This window comes from Clytia hemisphaerica, unplaced genomic scaffold, assembly GCF_902728285.1.
Source record: "Clytia hemisphaerica strain Z4C2 unplaced genomic scaffold, Clytia hemisphaerica genome assembly, whole genome shotgun sequence".
Lineage (NCBI taxonomy): Eukaryota > Metazoa > Cnidaria > Hydrozoa > Leptothecata > Clytiidae > Clytia > Clytia hemisphaerica.
Genome location: NW_027103421.1, coordinates 1621953 through 1645337, shown reverse-complemented (window position 1 = coordinate 1645337; position 23385 = coordinate 1621953). Strand labels below are relative to the sequence as shown.

At 35.9% G+C, this 23385-nt stretch overlaps 1 protein-coding gene across 1 annotated transcript in view; it reads right to left on the bottom strand.

Annotated features, from left to right (window-relative positions):
* Nucleotides 1-23385, bottom strand: part of LOC136797868 (KICSTOR complex protein SZT2-like) — a 53379-nt gene that overhangs the window by 17577 nt on the left and 12417 nt on the right. Inside the window, exons 10-16 of the mRNA XM_067054450.1 lie at nucleotides 20389-20614; nucleotides 18752-18845; nucleotides 8223-8611; nucleotides 4875-5016; nucleotides 4327-4584; nucleotides 1961-2219; nucleotides 707-883 (exon numbers count right to left, since the gene is read on the bottom strand). Coding sequence (XP_066910551.1) covers nucleotides 707-883; nucleotides 1961-2219; nucleotides 4327-4584; nucleotides 4875-5016; nucleotides 8223-8611; nucleotides 18752-18845; nucleotides 20389-20614 — 1545 coding nt within the window. The remainder of the gene's footprint in view (nucleotides 1-706; nucleotides 884-1960; nucleotides 2220-4326; nucleotides 4585-4874; nucleotides 5017-8222; nucleotides 8612-18751; nucleotides 18846-20388; nucleotides 20615-23385) is intronic.

Below are 23385 nucleotides of genomic sequence, written 5' to 3'. Positions count from 1 at the left end.
GTACCCTGCCTGGCAAGAGCGAGAAAGCCAAGAGCGAATAAGCCATCTTTCAAACACAAAATCAGTTGCGATTAAAAAAAATTGCCCTACATTAAATTGCGGTTATTTTTGAGTGATTTCTCCATACCCAGCGAAATTCTATCACATTTTGAACCTTAAAACCGCTTGGAAGAGAACCTCCTCAATAAGAGTCACGTTTTTTTTCTCGAAAAGGAAAAACTCTTCGGCCCCTTTAGATCCCCCTTTAAATAAAAAAACCTCCAACCTCTTGAAAATTTGTGTATGCTAACCTAACAACGATTTTTAAAGGTTTTGTCTTTACATAAGTGTTCTCGTTTCATATCAAACACATATTTCATACCAGAACAGTGTCTCCCTATTGTTATATTATGCTGATTATAAGCAAAAAATTGTTTGTTTTGCCTCTTTCTGACCAGTCTTGCTCCACATCCGTGTCAATTCGTTATAAAAAAGCTTGTAAATCAAAATTGATGGGTAAGCAGACGATATCACTAAAAAAAAAACCTTTAAACTGCCTTTCTCATGTTCAACAAACTTTGATAAAGTACGTACTCGGGAAAGTTTTCCCAAGTGGCAAACGACGTTGTTTTAACATTCATCTAACGTTATATGGACGTTTTGAACATTAGATGAACGTTGAAACAACGTTATGTTCTTTCAAACTGGGTTAAGAGGTTCAACTTACTGTAATCTTCATCTTTTTCTGTCAACTCTTCATAATCTTTGAATTGTAACAATTTCTCTTTGATCTGCGTCAATTCTTCTTTGGACGCGCGATGGTATTGGAGGTTTGGAAACGAGGGTTGAGCGATCACGTGACGCCCTTCTTCATCTGTCAGTGTGACATACACAACTCCGATACCTTATAAGTAAAATTGAGTAAACAAACATTGAGTTAGCACTTTTAGGAATCCAACACAACTTTTCAATTCTCAGACCTCTTGCATGAAAGATAGTATAGTAAGGAATTATCTTGCCTTAAAGGCCGGTCTCCACTTTCGCGCGACATGAGCGAAAACTTTTTGACGTTTTTGTAAGGTCATTGGTCGGTTGAAAAATGAAGCAATTCCATTGGTCGAAATTAACGGATGAAAACTTTTTTTTGTTCGCGCGAAACTTTTTTATGACGTCATCTTTTCTTCAGGCAAAAAAGAACTGTCGTCCATTTCGCACAAAAGTGGAGACCGGCCTTTCAACTTTTCTTTTTCGCGTGAAACTTTTTTATGACGTAATCTCAGAAAAAACTGTCGCCCATTTCGCGCGAAAGTGGAGACTGGCCTTTAGGAGCAGAACCAAGAATAATTCTAGTACTTACTTACTTATGACCTTCAATGGAATAGTGTTGATGAAGGAATTAGGCATAATGGTATCGGTCAAAGATTTCCGATATCCACTGTTAATGAAATGCTATCCAATGCAACGAATTTATTCCTTAAAATGTATTGCTAACGTTTAATATTAAGCCAATCAGAAGAATCTAAATCCAGTATATCTGATATGATTTTTGAAGGTCGCCCAAGCTAAAGCTCTGAGAAGCGGGTCAACTTCCCACTGCTCTAGTGAGTACGCCTTCGAAAATATTTTGATTGGACCCAACAATCCTCGAAAACGGGGACTGAGTTACAGGCCTCCCACCGCAAAATCCTTGAGGTGCTCTAGCGAAATTTCGTAATCCAAACTTTCTAAATGTTGAAAATTTTCCCGACCTTGAGAGCTTTATAGCGTCGGAAAAAAGTTCTGCATCGAGTGTCAGATACGTATATCCCAGCTGGCACACAACGTTGTTTCGACGTTCATCCAACGTTATATGGATGTTGTGAACGTTAAATAAACGATGAAACAACGTTGTGCGCCTACTAGGATGATACTTTTGATATTCTGATGACTTCTATATTTTTGTGAAATATCCCGGAACGAAAAGAATCTGAAAAAACAATACCTATTTCAGACTTGTCTCTTCGATTATAAAGATAAGTATTGTTTGAAGTAATCGGTTCAGCCGTGCCACGTGGTTGCTTATACGTTGCGTAATTCTTGAAGTGATAAACGGGGTCTGGTAACGCGTAACGGGGGGTGTTATATTTCTTTAGTAAGTGTTGGTGAAAGTAGAACATGGTTGCGTGAAGGTATTTCAAACCGAATTCAGTGACACAAAGTTGAAGCATTTTGGCGGGCGCCTTATCGGGTGGTTGGATGAACTAAAAAATAGAGGAGAATGATTAGCTTAAAAAATGGCAACAATAGTCAGACAAAATAAAAATCTGAAAATAATACCAAGCCAATCGCGAAAAATACTCATTTCCCCATAAATTCAATGAAGGGTATTTTTGTTTCAACAAATAAGAAAATCGGAATTTTACGGCAAGAAAAAGTTTCCGGAAAACCTTTCCCTCTATCTTTATGCAAAAAAGTAAGAAAAAATTAATGAAGCAATTTTACAAAAAGTCCAAAACACCCCATTGTTAGGCACTTTTTGGCCCAAATAAATATATTTTCGAGAAACGCATTACATCAGGACATAAATATTACCTTAAAGGAAGATATTTTGGCGGAAAGAAAATTTGGCGATTTTGGCGGATTTAGCCAAAATCCGCCAAATTAAGTTCCCGCCAAATTTTATTTTTTCCTTCATCCGTCCGCCAAATTAAAATCCCGCCAAATTTAGTTTATTTCACGTATTCCCCAAATTCGTGCTATTTCAAGCCTTCACAGGTTTTTTCGCTTATTTAATAACGCATTATTGGTCAAAAATATCCTGCAACCGTCAAATTAAATTCCCGTTTAGGAGATTAAATTCAATTTTAGGACACCTAGCACTCTATCTTTCTACCAAAAATCAGGAAAAACTAATGAAGCGATTTTGCACAAAGTCCAAAAACCCTACTTTAGGCAGTTTTTGGCTTAAATTTGCCCACAATATTCTTTTTTTCAAAAATCGGACTCCGTCACTTTTTAGACATTGTTATTTTGCATCATTGTGCAAAAAATAGAAAGAAAAAAAAAATGAGCCGATCCCGAGAAAAGCTTGTAACAGACGAACGGACGGACGGACAACGGACAAATTAAAGGACCTCAAAAAGAAATTCAAAACTATATATTCCTATTTATGAAATAATATACAATTGACACTCTCTTATTCGATCTTCAAAGGTCCAAGTAGACTAGTAAACTAGTCGGTTATTACTTATAACCTTAAAACTGTCAATCAAATAATATCAAACACTAATTAAATATTCAGCGCGCGTGAGAGAAAAGGAAAATAACCGACTAGAAGCTACTTCAAACGCCTTTTTTTCTTCACCTAAAATCGTAAGGAGAGACATACAGATTTATGTATGTCTCACCCGTGCGGGATTGCATTTATTTCTCTTTCTGTTTATTGCGTTTTTAGAAATGCTCATTTATTTATATGTTCCCATGTTCAATGTTACTATGAAATATCATTTAGTCAAAAAAGTTGAATGGATTCTCAAAAACCTAAAAAAAGTTGTACAATTAAACAACGTTTTTGAGGGAAGTAGCTTCTAGTCGTTGAAATTCAGAATTTTTGTATATGGGTCTTCAACGACTAGTTTACTAGTCTATGGTCCAAGAATTCCATTCAACTTAGAGAAAGATTCGAATAATAAAGTTCCAAATAACGAGAGTGGACTGTATTGGAGATAAATTCTCCTATATGTAAAATGAAAATATTTTTTTGTGGTTGTGTTTTTTTTCCTGAACAGACTTAACCCTTCGTACATCTTTGGGAAGGGGGGGGGCATAGATTACTTTATCTTAAGATAAAGTGTTAACTAGGTCACAGTGTGGATCTAAACCACACTGAAACGACCGCCTTCCATCACGCATCACGCTTTCGAAAGAGCACATTATTAACACCTGCATGTCATCTCCAGTGCATTTTAGATTATTCATTGAAAACAGATTACAATATAGTCATTTTTCATGTCTCGATTATTCAATTCCGAATAAAAGACATTCAGCGAAAAAAAAGAGAAACAACTGGGTAATCTAGTTAAAAAAACCGAAAGTAAATGGTAGACGAAGTAATGAGCCAAGGCAAAACGAGATTAGCGTATCATTATGAAAGAAACCGCCTCCGGCGGTCGATTAATGATTATACAAGCTTATAGATAAAATTTCCGAAAAACTCGAGACTCCAGGATGGGAAATGAAACCACTTATGGCTTCAGATGATAAGTCAGAATAGAACAAAAGGCCAGTCCTAGTATCGCATTTTAGAATCCCGATACTCGGCTGTGACCACAAATGACCTGTGTATAGGACCTGATCCGCAAATCTTACCTCGACATCCTTAGAAGAAAGTCTACATTTAGGGTTTCTCGCTATGTGTTGATTGATCAAGTCCAGAGTGTTGTAATCCAATTTCTTGGTGATCATGCTCATGACGCCATTTTTAATTTCGTGTCCTGGCTCCCGGATGCCGTACACTGAGAACGAAATGGACTTTGATTCGGACACTTGAGAAGGTGGTTCTGGTGTATAGGATTTATCATCGTACTTTGGTCCCATGAATTGATAAGAATGATAAGAATCTTGGCGCTGGAAAATGGAAAATATAAAACGGTATCAATTCATCAACTGGGAGATAATTTTATATTACAGATTTAATGGAATGTCTTTTATCTTGCTTTTATCTTGTTCGATAATTTAATGGAACAGTATTATGATAAAAGTTTCCTGTCGTCTCAACGCCAATCTTTAGTGAAATGAGAAAATAACAAAAATAAAAGGTGAAATAAAAAAATGTCATCAGAAAAACCCAAATTTTGGATAAATTCTTCTTAAATAAAAACACGTTTTCAGTTGAGCCTTCATATCAACCGTCCTACCTCTAGTTCCATTCTTTCCACGGTACCGTCTTCTCTGTTCACTTGCAGTGAGGAGACAGAGGGCGCTCTTGACGCCTCCTCTACAGGGCGGAAAACGCTATCATCGGGCGGGGTTGTCTCTCCAGTTGTTATCTCACTCAATCTAAGAAAACGTAAAAATGACAAGCTAGATGCTGAATGGACCTACCTGATGATGAAAGTTAGATAGCAATGCGAGGAGAAAAATGAAAAAAATCAGTCATAAAATATAGCGTTAAGCGAAAATGCATAACGCAATAAATTCATCATTGATTGTTGATGGGGGGGGGGGGAGAGGGAAGGATTGTAGGGAAAAAATAAATAGAAAGTTCTGGTGGCAAAAATCAGTTTTATTGACAATTGAATCATGCTTGATGGTGAGCATTGTTATCAATAATGTTTTTGTGTGAAAAACATAGAAATATAAGGAAAAAATCCAATGAAAATCTGCAAAAACGGCGATTTCCGGCATTTTCAACCGGAAAATTTTTTTTTTTTGAAAATCGGGCTCCGTCACATTTTAGGTATTGTCATTTTGCATCAGTTTGCAAAATTTCATAAAAAAGTACAGCTCGAGAAATTCAAGAAATACTGTCTTTCAGGCGAAAAAAGGCTGTTCCGGCGATTTTCAAATAGTTCCGGCTTCAAAAATCAATTTTATTGAAAATTGAAACATGCTTCATGGTGGGCATTGCTATTAATAATGTTTTTGAATGAAAAAACAACAAATTATAAGGAAAAAGTCCAATGAAAACCCAGAAAAACGGCAACTACCGGCATATTTCCGGCATTTTCAACCGGAAAAAATTTTTTCTCAAAAATCGGACTCGTTCATGTTTTGGGCACTGTTAATACGGATCTTTGAGCAAAAATCAGAAAAAACTAATGATAAAATCTCGAGAAAATGCCAAAAAAAACAGTTTTTTCCGGCATATAATTTTTTTTTCGAAAATCGGGCTCTGTCACATTTTGGACATTGCCATTTTGCATCATTGTGCCAAAAATCAGAAAAAACTAATGAGCCAATCCTGAGAAAAGCTGGTAACAGACGAACGATCGGACGAACGAACAAACATGGGTTAATTTAAAGGACCTCCACCGGGGTACCCGGAGGTAGGTCCAAAAATGTAGTTTATTGTATATGATTGTTGTTAAATGAACACATGTTGTTCAATACCCAAACACCAAAGCGCACGCCAGTAACCAGCAAATTATCAAAATCAATACAGCCTTGTCTCACAGCCCCGGTAAAACTTTTTCCCATAGCGGGTTAAAATTTTCCATTGTAGATTCTATTGTTCCAAGCTTAAAAAATCCAGTGGGGATTCGGAGTGCAACTTTTTACAATGAAATTTGAATGGGAATGTAATCAAAGTCAATTTCCAGTGGGGCTGACCTTTTGGGGTATTTTTAGTACCGGGGACAAAATTTTTGCGAAATTTTGGCAAAATTTTCCAGTGGGGCTGGGATCCCAGCGGGTCTGCGACATAGGGGTGTATCAATGTTCAAATTGAGACTTTTATTTCTAACAGAAAAATTTTTACAAAAAAGAAGTTTGTCAGGTTCGTTGAGTGACCAAATCCAAAACTCAACGCTGTTCCCAGCACGGACTGGATAGATCAATCGATAGAGCCCTAGCGATTCAAAAGTTATCAGTGTGAATGTCACTCCAGTGCTCAACTTAGTGGGTTCGCTACAAAATTGAGGTTGCTAGGGTATTGGTACTAGGGTACAAAGTTTTTTCCAAGCGAAATCTTTAATGGGAGTTTTTTGAAAGTGGTACCCTAATGGTAGCACTGCAAATTTTTTTCCGTAGACGGGCGGAAATATCTTTAATGGTCGGAGATATCATAGCGTAATGGTCGGAAATATCATTTGATGGTCGGAAATATCCAAAACTCAAAAAATTTGAAAATTTAATGGTCGGAAATATCCCGCGCTTTTAAAAATGCTTCATCAGCAAAAAAATGTAAACAAAGATGGTAGCAAAGGTGGTGTGTTGTGGCCAACTTGTTGTGTGTGCCAGACAAGAGTAGTTTTTTATTTTAAGTTTTTGGGACACTATCTGAGCGAGAACTGTTCTGTTTCTTAGTTCTTTATACAGTATTTTACACAAGACGTAGACAGCTTTTTAGGGAGAGAAAGTGGTATTGACCTTTTTATTCAAACACGAATCTTCTCTTTCTTTCTTGTCTTTTTATATCCTTTCCTCCTCTAGCCCCCACTGCTCTCAAATCACCCTAAAGCTAGTCCCAACCCTACCTGGACACCCTCCCATCTCACTCGATCTGAAAACGACCATACGTTCGGCGGAAAATTTGGCTTCCAAAATCGAACCCTTACAGTGCATCCAGCTGGCAGTGCATGCAGAGAAAATTTGGCCAAAAAATGACCCTTACAGTGGGGGTTAGAGGAGGAAAGGATATAAAAAAGACAAGAAAGAACGAAGAGTCGTGTTTGAATAAAAAGGTCAATACCACTTTCTCTCCCTAAAAAGCTTGTCTGGCACTAGCCCGGAGTCCAATTAAAGCTGTTTGATAGACTGGATGGCGCGATTAAGTGGCCCGGTAGTATATGGTAATATGCTTCTGCTTGGGCAGACTGTAAAACAGTCCGCCAGATTTTAGTTGTTTTTGGAAGGTAAAAACAGTATGAAGCAATGTTTTTATTTGAGAATAAGGGATCGCAAATCTGTTATTGACGTTTGTTTCTCATTTTTGATTATATTATTCAACTCCAAGTAGTTTTTTGTTATTTGGATTTTAAACATTCTTTCTCAAAATGGCGACCTCGCAAAACGCTCCTAGTCTACTTCACTGGACTCAGCGTCATCAAAAATTATCAAAAAGCAAAGTTCAGCCAGAAGTAGATTCTAGTCTTTTCTGGCACACACAACAAGTTGGCCACACACACCACCTTTGCTACCATCTTTGTTTACATTTTTTTGCTGATGAAGCATTTTTAAAAGCGCGGGATATTTACGACCATTAAATTTTCAAATTTTTAGAGTTTTGGATATTTCCGACCATCAAAAGACCATCAAATGATATTTCCGACCATTAAATTTTCAAATTTGCAGAGTTTTGGATATTTCTGACCATCAAAAGATATTTCCGACCATTACGCTATGATATTTCCGACCATTAAAGATATTTCCGCCCGTCTACGGAAAAAAACTTTGCGGTAGCACTACTTAATTTGGGTGAAATTTTTTATTTTTTTTTCATTGAATTGACCCCCATCAAGTAGTGCTTTAAGGTACCCCTTTACAAAAAATACTCCGATAAAAGATGGCGGATACAGCTTTGTCGCAGGTATATAATCAATTACCTAACGTAAACAACGTTGTGTTGTTGTTCTTTGATGACAAAGATGTTTTGTCGATTGTGCACTTGAAATTGACTCAACACCGATCGAACAGTATTCATAGCAATACTTTGTCCAGTCTTTGGTGTGATAGTCGAAAGTCGTGAATGAATCGAGATATTGTGTTGCCAAACCAAACTACACTCAAAGTAACCAGGTTGGAATTGATATTCACCGTGAACGACTGATTGAAATGGTGTAGTTTGAGATTCCCTTGATTTGACGAAGACCACATCCTTTGGTGAAGTGTTGATGTTATTCTCGATGCTTTGGTTCCATAGCTCGTCGTCTTCTTCAGCGATGAGAAGATTGTGAACGCTGAACGTATCATACAGATGATCCAACAGTGTACTCTACAAAGAAATGATTGCGACAAAATTAGTCTTTTCGGCACTTTTTACGGCGGTCCTGATTCAGCGCCGGTCCTTACTACACCAAAGCTCAACCCTTCCCATTTCTACCCCGGCTCTAATGTAAATCTGATTCTTACGCCGGCCCTTATTGAAACACCAACGAAAAAAGGTATCTACCCAATACCTAAGCAAAAGGTAGAGAGGCTAACAAGTTTGGAAAGGCGAAGTTACATTTCTACCAGTTTCTATAGACTAATGGAATCGTGTTGTCGCCTGTATGGGTGGTATTTAACATACTAGAGTGTCACCATTGAGTTTAAAGCCTGAAGGTCTAAGTAGAATCTCTAATTCCCAGGCAAGAAAAAGTGTAAGCCATTTATTTCCCATTCAGAACTCGCCTAGAACGCACTGCAATCATGACGACTGATTGTATCTAGCGGTTCCATTGTTTTCGAGGACTGCATTTTTTGAAATCCAGCGTTTGTGTAAAAACCACGGGCGCGGGCGTTCTGGATGGGGAAAAAGTGACTTGGAAGTCAATGAGTGTTACACTCTTCATTGCTATAGGAATCAGTAAATTTCTTGTTGAGGCTCCGTTGTTCTTATTTTGGGTCTCTATTTCTTCTCACCCTATGCTTATTGGCTATGCTTGTCTGTATTATCAGTATTTTTGGCACGGAACGCGATAACGACATATATCGTCATTAGTCATTGAAGGATTAAACCTTTATTTGCCTAGAACTCAACTGTTCCAGGCAGCTTGGTTTTAAAATAAAAATTTGTTATCGTCTTTTAGAATTTTTTAGCCTCATCCGCATTCGCTCTTAAAAAATTGTGCTTATAAAAAAGAGTGTATGGTAATTATAGTAAAATGACTGAGATGCTCGGTAACCTAGGCTTCAATTTATCCATGAAGGCTGATTGATCGTAAATGAACAGTGATCAATGAAATAAACTATTCATTTCTCATAAAAGTCGTAGTGCGTTATTGTTCATGATTTATGTTTTAAAGACTACAATTTTTTTTTGCTCAGCGTATATGTTCCACTTTAAGTGATTGACATTATTGACAAACTGTGTTTTTTTGGGATGCTCTGTGTGTTTAATGTGATCTATTTTTCGGTTCTCTTGCTGATAATATTTCCAGGAGATTCATGCATTTTTAAACTAAGTTCAATATCTTTTCTTTCATATCATAATCATTATAGCGTCGTATAACTGGTGTGGTTACTCTTGCGTTTTCTTTGAAAAAATAATTTTCACCTCACCAATTTTTCACCAATTTTTGCCTTCAATAGTTAGTACAAATCAGTACAAATTATTCAGTTTATGAGAAAAACAAAAAATTAGAGCCTTCGGATGCTGCTTAAGTTTTTCAATATTAGACTAAATTGTCCTTGGATTGTTCCTATTTTCGGCATATTTTAGTATTGATGTGTAATTTCCCCATTAATCTAACCCAAGATCAGATTGTGATCGTTTCTGCACACCACACCTTCAGAGGTTTACCGTGCGCATGAGAAAACTGTGAACAGCTGTTATCAGGTTACATTAATCAAGTTCTACAGTCCGTAAAGCTTCTTAAAACGTTCTTAAAAACTTTTGCCTCGAAGCCTTATATGTTCTTATATCAAACGTGTATCAACTAATAAAGTCTGTTCACGATAAGTGTGCACTCTTTTTTCTTTTACCTATAACTTTTGAAGGAAATCTTTAATCTTTTTAAATTTGGTATCGTTGGAAAGATATTAGTGAGTAGAACAATTTGAAATAAAAAAATCTTTAAAAAAATTCTAAAAATGAAGATGAAAATGAAGAAAAAAAAAATGAAGATCTTGTAGAGAAGTCCTATAACTTTCATTTTCACTGGAGAGATTCTTTGATCTTAGGATCTATAAGATCTTAATTTTTTTCTTCTTCATTTTTAGAATATTTTAAAAGATTTTTTTATTTCAAATTGTTCCACCCACTAATATCTTTCTAATGATACCAAATTTATAAAGATTGAAGAATTCCTTCAAAAGTTATAGGTAAATGAAAAAAGAGTGCACACTTATCGTGAAAAGACTTTAATTGTATCAAATTTATTTTTGCGAAGAAATGGGTTTTCAGAAATTGATCCTTATGTGCAGTATTGTAGATCGTCTCTTGTAAGTAATTTAGATATCTTTTAGTCTGTCCTGTCTTCCGTTTTTTTGGTTTCCCAAACCTTTTACTAACCTTGTGAACTATTTTTATCATTCCTGATTTTTGAGCCCCGGTGGAACTTCTTCCCACAGTGGGGATGAAAAAATTTCTATCGAAATCCCAATGGGAATAGAAAATCATCATCATCCTACCCTACTTTCTCTTGGATATTGATCTCAAAACAGGTCATCAATTTCGCGCACATCACGCACTGCTCTAAAGGGATGTGTGGTGAATGTGAATGTTGTGATGGCTCTTACGGAACCATGGCCTTTAGAGTGCCTACATGCCATGCGTAAAGAAATCAGGATCTGTTCGAAGTCAGTGTGCTTGTAAATGGAAGGCGTCCAAAAATTTGTCTCATTTGCACTTTTCGTTCACATTTTCTTTATAAGAACAAAAATTCTTGTAGCCTTCGGATGATCTTGAATTTTTTTAAGATTTAAGCTTAAAATTTTCCTAAAATGTTTTTATTTTCGCTTTTTTCTGCGTATTTTTATTGCATTCTTCTAAGAAATTGGGTGTTTTAAAGTCCGTAAAATGTTCTTAACTTGTTCTTAATATTTCGGCCATCGAAGCCTATTGTTCTTATAAAGTTTGTGCTCATATAAAAAAAAATATGGAAGGCTTTTTGACTTGAAATTCCCGAAAGGTTTGAAAGTTTTTTTACACTCTCACAGGTCTCTCAGGTCAAAGTGGAAACAAAGTTTTGAAAATTGAAAAAGTGAGGATAAATTGAATTAAAGTTTAATTTCGAAAGCCTTTTCATGTAGCGAGGTGAAGATTCGGAGAAAGAATAAATCAATTTTTTAACGTTGACACTGTTTTATAAATTGGCCTTTTTGAAATTATTAATTAATATGAGGGAAAGAAAAAGTGACACGAGGGCGAGATTGAAGTGAAGGGCCCGAATATCTGGAGTTAAAAATAAAGCAAAATTAAATAAGAATTCTTATGGCAAGCGATCTTCATTATCAAAATATTAGATTTCAAGAAATTGAGTGGGATGAAATGAAAGCGTTTTTTGATTAAAAAGATAAGCTTCTTTCAACAACTACTACAGTCTTATCGAGGGAAAAAAGGTGGGCTAAAATGATTTGTTGTAAAATGTCATACTGAATTTAAAGGGTCATAAAAGTACTGACGAAATTTGTAAACAAACTGTATGTAGCGGGATACATAATCAAAACAAATGTCATATATATCAAAATAAAAAATAAAAAAAATATCGCTGATTTTGATTGTTTCAATAGTTTTACAAGTTTGTTTTGGACGCGTGATTTTAATTGTTCTCTTTAATGACACGGGTTCGCGCAATGTTTACATGTTACTACTTTTACGTCCCTTTAACTGTGGAATAATCTTCGTCGGAAAAAAATTGCCGTATTCTGTTAATGGTAGTTTAGTTAATTTCCCCATCGCATGGTTGTCCCTCCATGATATGGTTGTCCCTCCATGATATGGTTGTCCCTCCATGATATGGTAAAGAAATAAATCAAAATTTTTATGCTACACAGTTTTAATATCGGTTTTCGTTTATCGATTTTGGTTTTGAAATTTGAAATTTTTTGATACTATTTAGATATGTTCGTGATACGGGTGCAATGCACGTTTTTTATATTAACGAAGCTACAATGGTCCAAATGCCAAGAAAAAATTAAGAATAAGCTTTTCGGACTCTAAACACCGGATTTCTTAAAAATACACTAGGCGAGATCAATTTTGATTAGTTGTTTTACGGGACCGACGGACCTTGAAATTCCAAAAATTGAAGTAAAAATTGAAATAAAAATAAAATTGATTTTGGTAGTACATTTTTATTTTATTTCCAGATTGCTAAATTTTCAATATTTTGGTAGCTTTTCCAAGGTTTTGAGAGTGAAATGTTCAATTTTTCATTTTATCCATGAATTCGAACTTTTTATGTCTTTCTATTTTGTATTTCGCATTTTTATCAAGATGCAGTAGTTTTTGCTGCCTTTTTATAGGAAATTTTATAGGTGAAAGCGAAAAGCGACCGTAGCATGAAGGTTGAGCATCCAGCTACGGTGCACAAGGTTGTGGGCTCGATCCCTAGCCGGTGCATACCAAAGGTTTCCAAAATGATACTTGATGCCTCTCTGCTTGATGCTCAGCAACTAAGGAGACGGATCAAGGGTAAGTTGAGAAATCCAGGGAAAGGAATGGCGCACTTCCTTACCTTCGGGTAGCTATATACGAAAATGGAGCCTTCGGGTCGCCCTCGAGGTGAAATTCTATTTTTATTTTTATTTTTTTACCTACCGACCGACCCTCTTTTTTTGGTAAAACAACAAATGTTCTTATTCACTTTGTTCTTATAGAAAATAATCGTGTAGCTCAACTGGAAGCATGAATAATACAAGTGTTCTCAACAGTCATCTTACCCGCGTCGAAATAAACAGAGAACATTTGGATCATTTCTTTACAGCTATGGAATGTATTGGAATCATTGGCAATGTACTAATCATTTGGTTCTTCATTGAAGTTAACGTCAAAAACATTCATAAGATGAGTTCGTACCATTTCCTGCTAATAGAGTTAGCCGTTCTAGATTTTTTGATTTGTGTTGCAGTGATCATTAATGGAAATGCAAGTACATCCATCGAGAGTTATATAGACCTGACCATCAAAATCATCAGTTTTCAAACAATGTTTGTGCTACTTTTAATATCATTCTTGAGATACCAAAGCATAGTGTACCCTTTCACAAAGAAGATCAACAAACGGCAAAGTATGTATCTGTCCATTGCAAGTATGTCGATTTCGATTCTACTATGGGGTGCATGGTTTTTGATGTGGCTTTATGGGTGGGAGGACGTTTTATACCGAACAGTCATCGACCTTTCAACAAGATGTACATTACTGTTGATCCTAGTCATTTTCTATAGAAAAACTTCGAGCGCTTTGATAAGGTCAGTGGAGAACAGCCAAGCGAAAGAGCGAAACAAAATAGCTTTAAAGACTTTGAAGTTCTTGCTATGGTTGTTTGCAATTACGATGACTTTTTCGAAAGTTTTGAATTTCTGTTTGGGTGAGATTAACACATCAAAAATGAGCACAGATTGGGTAACCGTATTGCTGTATGTCCGAGCTGTTTTATTGAATATGCCCCTCATCAACAGTGTTGCGAACTGTTTCATATATATGAAAATGAATCCAGAGTTTCGCTCGTTTGTCTTAAACGTCTTTACTGTGAAACAATGTGGAAGAAAGACGTGATAGAGTGACAATAAGCAAGCAAACGCCGAAAACTTAAAACTTATCGCAGTGGAGTTTTTCGAATCGAGATCAATAAAGGAATGAGGTTGAGGTAAATGATTTTTTATGATGAGCTACACGGTGGGAAAATTAACTTTTTCAGAACGCATATCACTTCACTCAGTTGAAGGGTTCAAGGGCAATAAGGATTTGTCGAATATGCCATTCATATTTTTGACAGTTCTCTAACGCCTACAAACTTCATTGACTAAGTGTAAATTGAAAAGTCCATTCACGGGAACTCTGATGAGATATCTCTTGTCAGCTGAACCTAATACTTTACAGCATGAAATCTATAGACTCCACTTTATTTTATTATCTATTTGTATCAGATACTCATTTTCCCCCTTTATAAACCATGGCTTCTGGTGAACTTTACTTAAACACTAGATACCAAAATCTAAATAAATCTAAATCTAAGCACATTATTAGAGCATCTATCCATTTTTAGAGCATTTCTACCTGTAAAATTCCATTATCCCAAAGTTATCCCAATAAGGTTTGTCTTTAGTTTTAATTAGGTAAAATTTGTAGTCAAATACCTTAAAATTATTTTAAGATGATTTTCCAAAAGTTGTTAATATCCATGATGAAATGGGAAAAACATCATTCTCATTAGAAAAACGTGAATCATTTGAAAATATTTATTTGTTAACAAGCTAAATATTTTTTTTATTTTATACATTCTAGTATGTTATAAATCATAAGTTCCTTTAAGAAGAGTTTCTAAACATCGACCTGAAATGGCGACCATGACCGGCGACCAGATAAATTTGGGATATCAAGTTTATCTGCTCTCTCCACCGTAGAGAATGCCCAAATAGAGACCTCAGGATACTAAAAAGTGACCTTTGAAGTAACCAGTCATTTACTTGGCAAAGTAAATTTGTGTATCGCGTTCCCACGGCTAAATTGCTTAGTTTGGTTTTAAGTATCAAACTGATTAAGAGCTTTTGGCTAAGATATACCTATGTATTATTCATCGGTAACGATCGTCGTACTTAGCTTTCATTGGGTGGTCGTCTTTAGGGAGATGTTACCGCAAACCAATCGTCGATTCGATTCGACAAGCTCCAGTATTTATAGTAGCAAACAATAAGAAAACGAAAGTTTTGTTCAAAAGTAAGAATATTTGTAAGAATGTCTGGTACTCTCCCTCCCCCGATACGAAAAGTCTTAACAAAATTGAGAAAAACAATATTTTTAAATACTTCACCTTTTCATTCTGTTTGTTTGTTCTAGATGCTAATTGGATTAACAAAAACTATTCAAAAACTGATATCATATTCAATTTCTTTTAAATTCTTGAAGGGGGCAGGTGTATTTATTTTCAGATCAAAATTTAATAATTTGATAAAATAGATTTTCTCAAACAAGGATCAATAAAAGTACATAACTTAAAGATTCGTGCCCCATTCGTGCTTATGCACTTACTTGTTCAAATGTACAATAGATGTGGTTTGTATGTACTTTTATTAAAGAAACTTCCAAATTTTACTTGGCTCTGGTATCTTGTTTGTTTATCATCGAGCACTATTCAATATAATTTCATGACAATGATTCAAACAAGGATTATGTAACCTATCGTTATCAAACTTTTGCGTGACTGATGCCTTTACATTTGCTTTCAAACTATGCTTTTCAGCTGGAATCAGTATTAAATACCACAGTGTCAACAACGACCTTGAAGATGGCTTAAATATCTTTATGAATTGACGTTCAAGAAAAGAACAACACTTATTTTGCAGTGATATATATCGATTATTGCTTGAGAAGAATGATAGTCGGTTGGTTGTTTTTTGGACTATACTTTTTGCACTCTTCCATACATCTATCAAAACAATCATTACGACCTGGCAACGAGCCAATGTTATTTATTGGTATATTTCAAGAATGCCAAGAAAATGAAAAACAACACAACAAGAAAACTGACGTCAATATTTGTAAATCTGCAATCGACGTTGCTTACAATAATAGGACACAATTTTGGAATCTACTTTCCAGAAAATTCAATATCGGCAATCTGATGTCTTCAGATGATATTGAATATATGAGGTTTGAGATTTGTACGATGGAAGATGCTGTCCGAATTGCGTTAGATTTGAAAATGAACCACAGTTATTTCGTATCAAACTCAACACAAAAGGATCCTAAATGGAACAACATCAAAATCAAAAATTGGCAACGAGCTTCAAGAATATTTCATATTTTGTTACATGCATCGATGCAGATTTCCGACTTTTTCCAGCAATTCTTTTATAGTGATTCTTACGGAGTATCATTCTTAAACACGAAATTCCATATCAGATTATCTTTATCAGGAAATAACTTCATCTCTTATGATGGTGTCATTAATCTCAATGCTCAAGACCTTGTACAAAGACTAGCACGATCTGCAGTGACCAACTTTGGGATTCTCTATTTAAAACATTCTTCGCCCCTCTACAAAATTGAATTTGAATCCTTCTACAAGCATGTCTTGGCAACTTACCAGAAACATAGAATGTGTCACATCCTTTACGAAATAGATGCAAGTAATGAAACTACTGTTGACTTATTCCTCAGACATTTGAACCAGGAGCACCATTTGGAGATGATGATCGTTATTGGCGATCCAGACATACAGAGTCGATTATTCACCAAAATCCAAAACCAATACAACAGTGCAATCCGAAGAACTTTTGTCTTTTATGATATGGATCTCAAAGCAGATTGGTACTTCCACTACTTTTCTCTCTACACATACTTCATACCACTTCTAGCATACACCGGCTGGACTTCACCCCTTCAAGGCTTAATACATCTAACTGCTTCACAGTCTGTTTTGGCCAAATACTGTTACGACTCGTACCAAGCAGAACTATTACGTATGATATCGACAATCGTTATGAGACTAGATGTTGGCGTCTTCAAATGGGTCTCTTTTGAAGGTTTCAAAAAATCAACTTTGAAACGGTTCAAATTTTATAAGAATGGAGAAAGAGCCTTTTCTGAGATTCACAGCAAATTTACCGGCGGTTTCGAAATAAAACATTTTGACGAAGTGAATAGGAGAATTATTTATAGATATAGAACCATGATGTGCACTCGTCTGGTTTGCTCAGCTGGTGAAGAGCCCTACTTTGGATACATTAACCAATCAGAAAGTTGGATCAGTCGATACGGTCATAGCTGTCGCGCATGCCCAGAAAGACATTTCAAATCGATATGGATGGCATCAAACAATAGCTGCCAACAATGTCCAGAAATGACTTTTTCAACTAAAGACAGAACAGGTTGCTACGATCCGTATACGAAAGATTACATTCAATTTCACCACATAAGTGCCTTAATAACCATTGGTTTATGTGGAGCTGGTTTTGGGTTTTCCCTGTTCACCATTGCTTTAGTTCTTTATTTCAAGGCGACTCCACTTGTGAGAGCCTCTAATATGGGACACTGTCTTCTACATCTGTTGACCTCGTGTTGCCAGTTCTTCTTACTCCCGATGTTGTTTATTGGCGAACCAACAACAGTCATTTGTTATTCGCGTCCAGTAATGACATTAATATTTTGCACCTATCCAGCCATCCTTATACTAATCAAATCACAGAAAATCTTAGCAGCTTTCAATGCTAAGATTGTTATATCAAGCACGCAAAAGAACAAATCAGCGCTTATGGAATTTCTAATCGTCGTATCGTTCATGTTAATTGAAAGTGGTGTATTACTATGGACAGTTATTGTCAGAACACCACAAGTTTTAACAAATATAGACCATTCCAAATATGAGATTTCCATCGACTGTAATACCGGATTTCATATCAATGCTCAAATCCTATTAATCATTATTCAACACTTATTTTCCGCTGTCCAAGCGTATCGTGGTCGGAATCTGCCTGGGCCTTTCAACGAAGCAATGCCTATCGCTTATTCCACATTAATCATAACCTTCACATACATGATTGTTTTCCCTTTATATTACTTACAAAGAGACAGATTCGTAAAACGATCGGTTCAGATGATTATATTGGCAATCGCACAGATGTTATTCCTACTCATTTTTTACGGCGCAAAGATCAATATTTTGTTATGCCAAAGACACAAAAATACTAAATCGTATTTCCGAGCGCAAATGTGGAAAAGTTCACAAGCAAAAGTAAATTCAAAAATCAGTAGAGCTTCAACTCATTAGCAGATGAACTTCTAACGGGGCTCGAACTAATTCACTATTCAAGTTTTTTTTTCGAATCTGAGTCGATACCAATTCAATTTGTTGTTCTACGGGCAGATCGTTAGAAAAATATGGGTCTGTCGGTCGGTAAAATAAGAATAAATTTTACATTTATCAGGGTTGGTAAGTAACCGAAAATATTTTCCAAAAAAAGTATGTTTTTTTTATCTTCGATGAAGATCATAATAAAATTTCAGTGTATAGAATGCTTGATTTTCTCAAATTTTCAATTTTTTGAATTAATTTTCAGCTTTATTCAAATTTAATTCTTACAAAATAATTAGTGTGTAAAATATATTATAGTGGAAATTCAATATTATTAATTATTTGATTTTAGCAAAAATAGGGTCGGTCGGGCCCGTAAAACAACAAATTAAATTGGTCTCGCCTCATAGAGAGTTTAGTTTCGAAAAATGGAGAGTTAATTATATGATATGATGAATCAACGAATATGTATGTACCTGATTGACCAGTTTACAAATTTGATCCATTCCCTCCAACAAACGTGTGTAGGAGGTTTTTAGATGTTCAACACTGGCGCTTGGTTCAGTTTGCCTGAAGAAAAAATTGTACAATAGAGTCTCTTATAATCGAACCTCTATAACTCAAATAAATGCTACCAAATATTTCAACGATTCGCTATAAAAAAGGAGATTAGAAAAAATGCTTTAGGTTGCCACTTCAAAACAGTGATATCCCCTTTATCTCAGACAGGGAGAGAAGCGTGCTTTCTAAGGATGCAAGTACTCTTTTAAATATACAGTAGACTCTCTTTAACTCGAACCTCTACAACTCGAATATCTCCTTAACTCGGACAAGTTTTAACTGATCCTTTCAGTTGACAATGCTTCATAAACCAATCTTCATAACTAGAAATCTCCTAAACGCGAACTAAATTGTCTTCCCGTGCGTTTCGAGTTATGGAGACTCCACTGAAGTAAAAAAGATTGATGATGCGAAAATGAGAGCGCATAGCACAGCACGGCACAGGTAAGATATATGATCTTATGTTAAAGCAGAAAAAGATTCAACGCTCTAAAACTCACAAAAACCCATTTTTAAAAGTCAAAGTCTCTCCAGACTTTTTTTCATTTCGATGAATTTTTCAATCTATTGATACCTGGAAATGGTAAAAAAAATCTTGTCACTTTCTTTTTGAATTTAGTAAAATTATTCGTGAAATACTCCCAGAGTCGAGCAAAGTCGGTTTTCGAGCAGTAGAGAAAACATGAAGAACAAAAGAGGGCAAAGACACTCCAAGGAGGATAACGCCTCTCAACAAAATCACATTTGTTTTATCAAATATATCATTCATGATAGCCTAGTAACCTGGATACAGAGACTCGGGCACATTTTACACATTAATCAATAATGGATAATAACCCTCACAGGAGGGAAACGCTTTTGAGCCACATCACATTTGTATGAGGAGCAAAAGAGCAGAAAATGTATTAAAAGTTTAAGGGCTGGGACCACTTGAAACATTTTTCATCAAATAGAAACATTTGAAAACTGAAACACGCAAAAAGTTTCACTTTGATGAAAAAGTTACTAGTGACCCCACCTCAAATGACGAAAGAAAACATATACAAATCGGTTTTTGAAACATAAAAAGGTTTCAAAAAATTCATCAACAAGAAGAGTTGCAGAAAACTTTGGAAAATTTTCATTGTAGTTACCTGATGGTGACAAAATTATTTTTGTTAAAATTTCTCTGAAGTGGGTGGGCTACTTGAAACAAAGTTTAGCAATTGGACTGCAACTTGTTCATGTTTGATTTTGATGAAAAATGTTTCAAGTAGCCCCAGACCTTAAACTTTTAATATATTCCTCATACAAATGTGATATAGCTCAAAAGCGTTTCCCTCCTGTGAGGGTTATTGTCCATTATTGATTAATGTGTAAAATGTGCCCGAGTCTCTGTATCCAGGTTACTAGGCTATCATGAATGATATATTTGATAAACAAATGTGATTTAGTTTAGGGGCATTATCCTCCTTAGAGGGTCTTTGCCCTCTTTTGTTCTTCATGTTTTCTCTACTGCTCGAAAACCGACTTTGCTCGACTCTGGGAGTATTTCACGAAAAAAAGCGTTTACCTGTGATGGAAATAAACATTAACGAGTTCTTCGTCAATCTCCAGGAACAACCAGAACTGTGGATGTGGTTGAAGCATCTTCTCTTCATCATCAACATCCACTAAATCACCTTTCTGTGACGCTGCTCGAAACGATGATTGCTGGTCGTCAACGACAACAGCCTCGTTTTCCGGCAATGCAACGTCTTCTTCTTCCTCAGCAGGTACCAGGGTATCGTCTGTTATGACTACAGAAAGAAGAGAAATAAATCAACATAAAAGGGATTGCCGAACGAACGAATGTCAATTGAATATCTGCCTGGTCTGAAAGTCCCAGCTTCAGAGGTTGGTCAATTTTTTATTTTGGTCACGTGATCGATTCGTATGTGCGGGAAACGAGTTTGCTACTTCAGGACTGAGCAGAAAATTAAAACAAACTTCATTCTATCCTTGGAAATAAATCAAACAAGATGGCTGAACACTTGAGGTAGTCAAAACTGACTTTGAATTTGATGTTTTGGATCCCAAAGAAGATTTTTCCATATTTATTAGTTTTTTCCATATTTATTAGTTCATTCTAATTGGAACACAAAGCAAAGGAATCTCGTGAAATTCCAAACAGCTAACGACTTTTTTTGGGACATTTGCGAATCTATCAATCGTAAACATTTTTTCCCGTAAAATGGGCACATTTTGGGAATTACCTTTTTCCTTCATTGTGCAAGAAATCGTGGTTTTTCGGGATTTCTCGAGATTTTATTTTCAGTTTTTTTCCTAATTCCAGATTTTTTTGTGTCCCGGTGCCGCGCTTAAGGGTGGGGTTTTTCAGCATCCCAAAATGCACTGTAAGGGTGGGTTTCTTTGAGATTGCACTGTAAGGGTCGAATTTTAAAACAAATTCAAAATAATTGTTAGAAAGAAAGGTTTTTACTTCTCGTTTGTTTGAAAAAGATTCTATTGTCTGATAATTACTGCTGACAAGAATAATTTTCTCAGTTTTTCTTTGAAACAGAAAATTTCCCAAGCTTCTTCTATCACGCAGATTTACAGCTGAGAAATATAGTGCACTATAAGGGTTGGGTAAATCAAGAGAAAATGCACTGAAAGAGCTTATTTTATTTCATTTTTTCAGTTAAAATCTGCCCTAACTAAAACGGGTTTCCTTCATTTTGTCTTTTACACTCGACAGATTTTTATGATATTTTGCACAATGAAGCAAAATAATAATTTCCAAAATGTGACGGAGCGCAATTTTGAAAAAAAACAGATCTTCATTTCAAATGACAGATCCCGAACAAAGTAGTCGTTTGTGATTTTCTCGAATTTTCCCGTTTGTTTTTCCTAATTTCTTGTTTCGAACCAATCGACCAAGCTTTGGAGTAAGCCTATAAAACCCATAGTCTACGCTGAAGATATCCGGCGTACATGCCTTACTTTCCAGAATGGCGAATAAGAACAAATTAATTTGCCTACGTATGAGTTTTCACAAATAATTTTTTTTTTCATGATTTATGTTTAGATTTTCGTTTTATTCATAAAAACAACAAACTATTCTTTCGAGATTTCAACTTTTTACTGGTTTTTCATTGGTTTTGTGATGAGAACGGACGAGCATATAAATTAATAAATTAATAAAGTTGTAGTTATGAAAATATGCCAAGCTATTTTGGTCATTGCATTAAAGGTTTTTTTTCTTAAATAAAGAGTGATATCGGTTGCTTACTCATCAATTTTTATTTACAAGCTTTTTCACAATGAATTGAAACGAATGCGGAGCAAGATTGGTCAGAAAGATGAGAAGAAAAATAATTTTTTGTTTATTCAGAACAATAAAAAAATAGGAAGACACCATTCTGATATGAAAAATGTGTCTGATATGGTCCAAAACCTGGCCTACCTCTCTGGCGCGGCCATATGGCCTACCTTATGGCCTACCTTATGGCCCACCTTAAACTCTAAAAGAGATTTGATTCTTATCATTCTGAAAATCTGGAAACAAATTCTGACAACCTCACTTTGGTTTTTCTGGCATTTATAAAAACAACGAGACTGAAATAAACAAAAAACATAAACAAGTCAACATCACCAGAAGTCAGCCTAATGGTAGAGCATTGGAATCGCGCTCTAGGGATCCCGACATCGAATCGGGTTCGGGTCAACTTCAAGATTTTTCACCAATTTTTCAATATTTCACGTTTTTCTTGGGTATATATTCCGAAAAAATTGATCGGAAGTCCTGAAAAGTTGCCGAAAAGGCGCTAAGGGGGTGGTCGGCACCCGTATGGTAAATTAAAATTAAAATTGTTGGTGGGCCATGAGGGTAAGACATATGGCCGGCCCACAGAGATAGGCCATGTTTTCGACTAACCCGTCTGATATGAAAGGGGAACACTTATGTAAAAATAAAACCTTTAAATAAACAATTTAGAGTCTGATGTCAGGGTGTTTCTCGGCGATCGAAGAATGACGGGAAACGAGTTTCTCAACGGTTTTGCACGGAAAGCTGCTTGATGATCTTTGCGCAAATTGGGACAAGCTGCGCGCATGCGTCCAAAATGTATGTTTAAATGTCCCGTGTTTTCATTTCGAAATCCTTGCTCTTGCAAAAGTTGTAGTTGAGTTAAGCTAATCACTTCTATTTCTATTTTGCTTCTGTACTAAAGTTCCTTCGGCTATACCTTTACTGATCGTATCTAGCGCCCTTCTAACGCCCAACTGCACCTTCCACGCTCCACTGGGCAGCAACTTAGCAATTGCTGTCCAGCCCTCCTAAACTTTAGTGTTGTTTCGGCAGCGATCAGCGGCGGACCTGCTCAGGACATAGGTTTGTAAGTATCCTTTTCTTATTTATAGCACGATTGTAGAGCGTTCTCATTGTTAAATATTAGTTTATTGTAACTGCATAGTCTCCCGTTCCTGTCTGCAAATAGGATTAGGTTCTACTCCCCTAGGTTCCTTTAGCCCGCCCCTTTCGTAGTCTAGACTCACTCACACACTGCGTCTTATTCGTCTGCTAGGC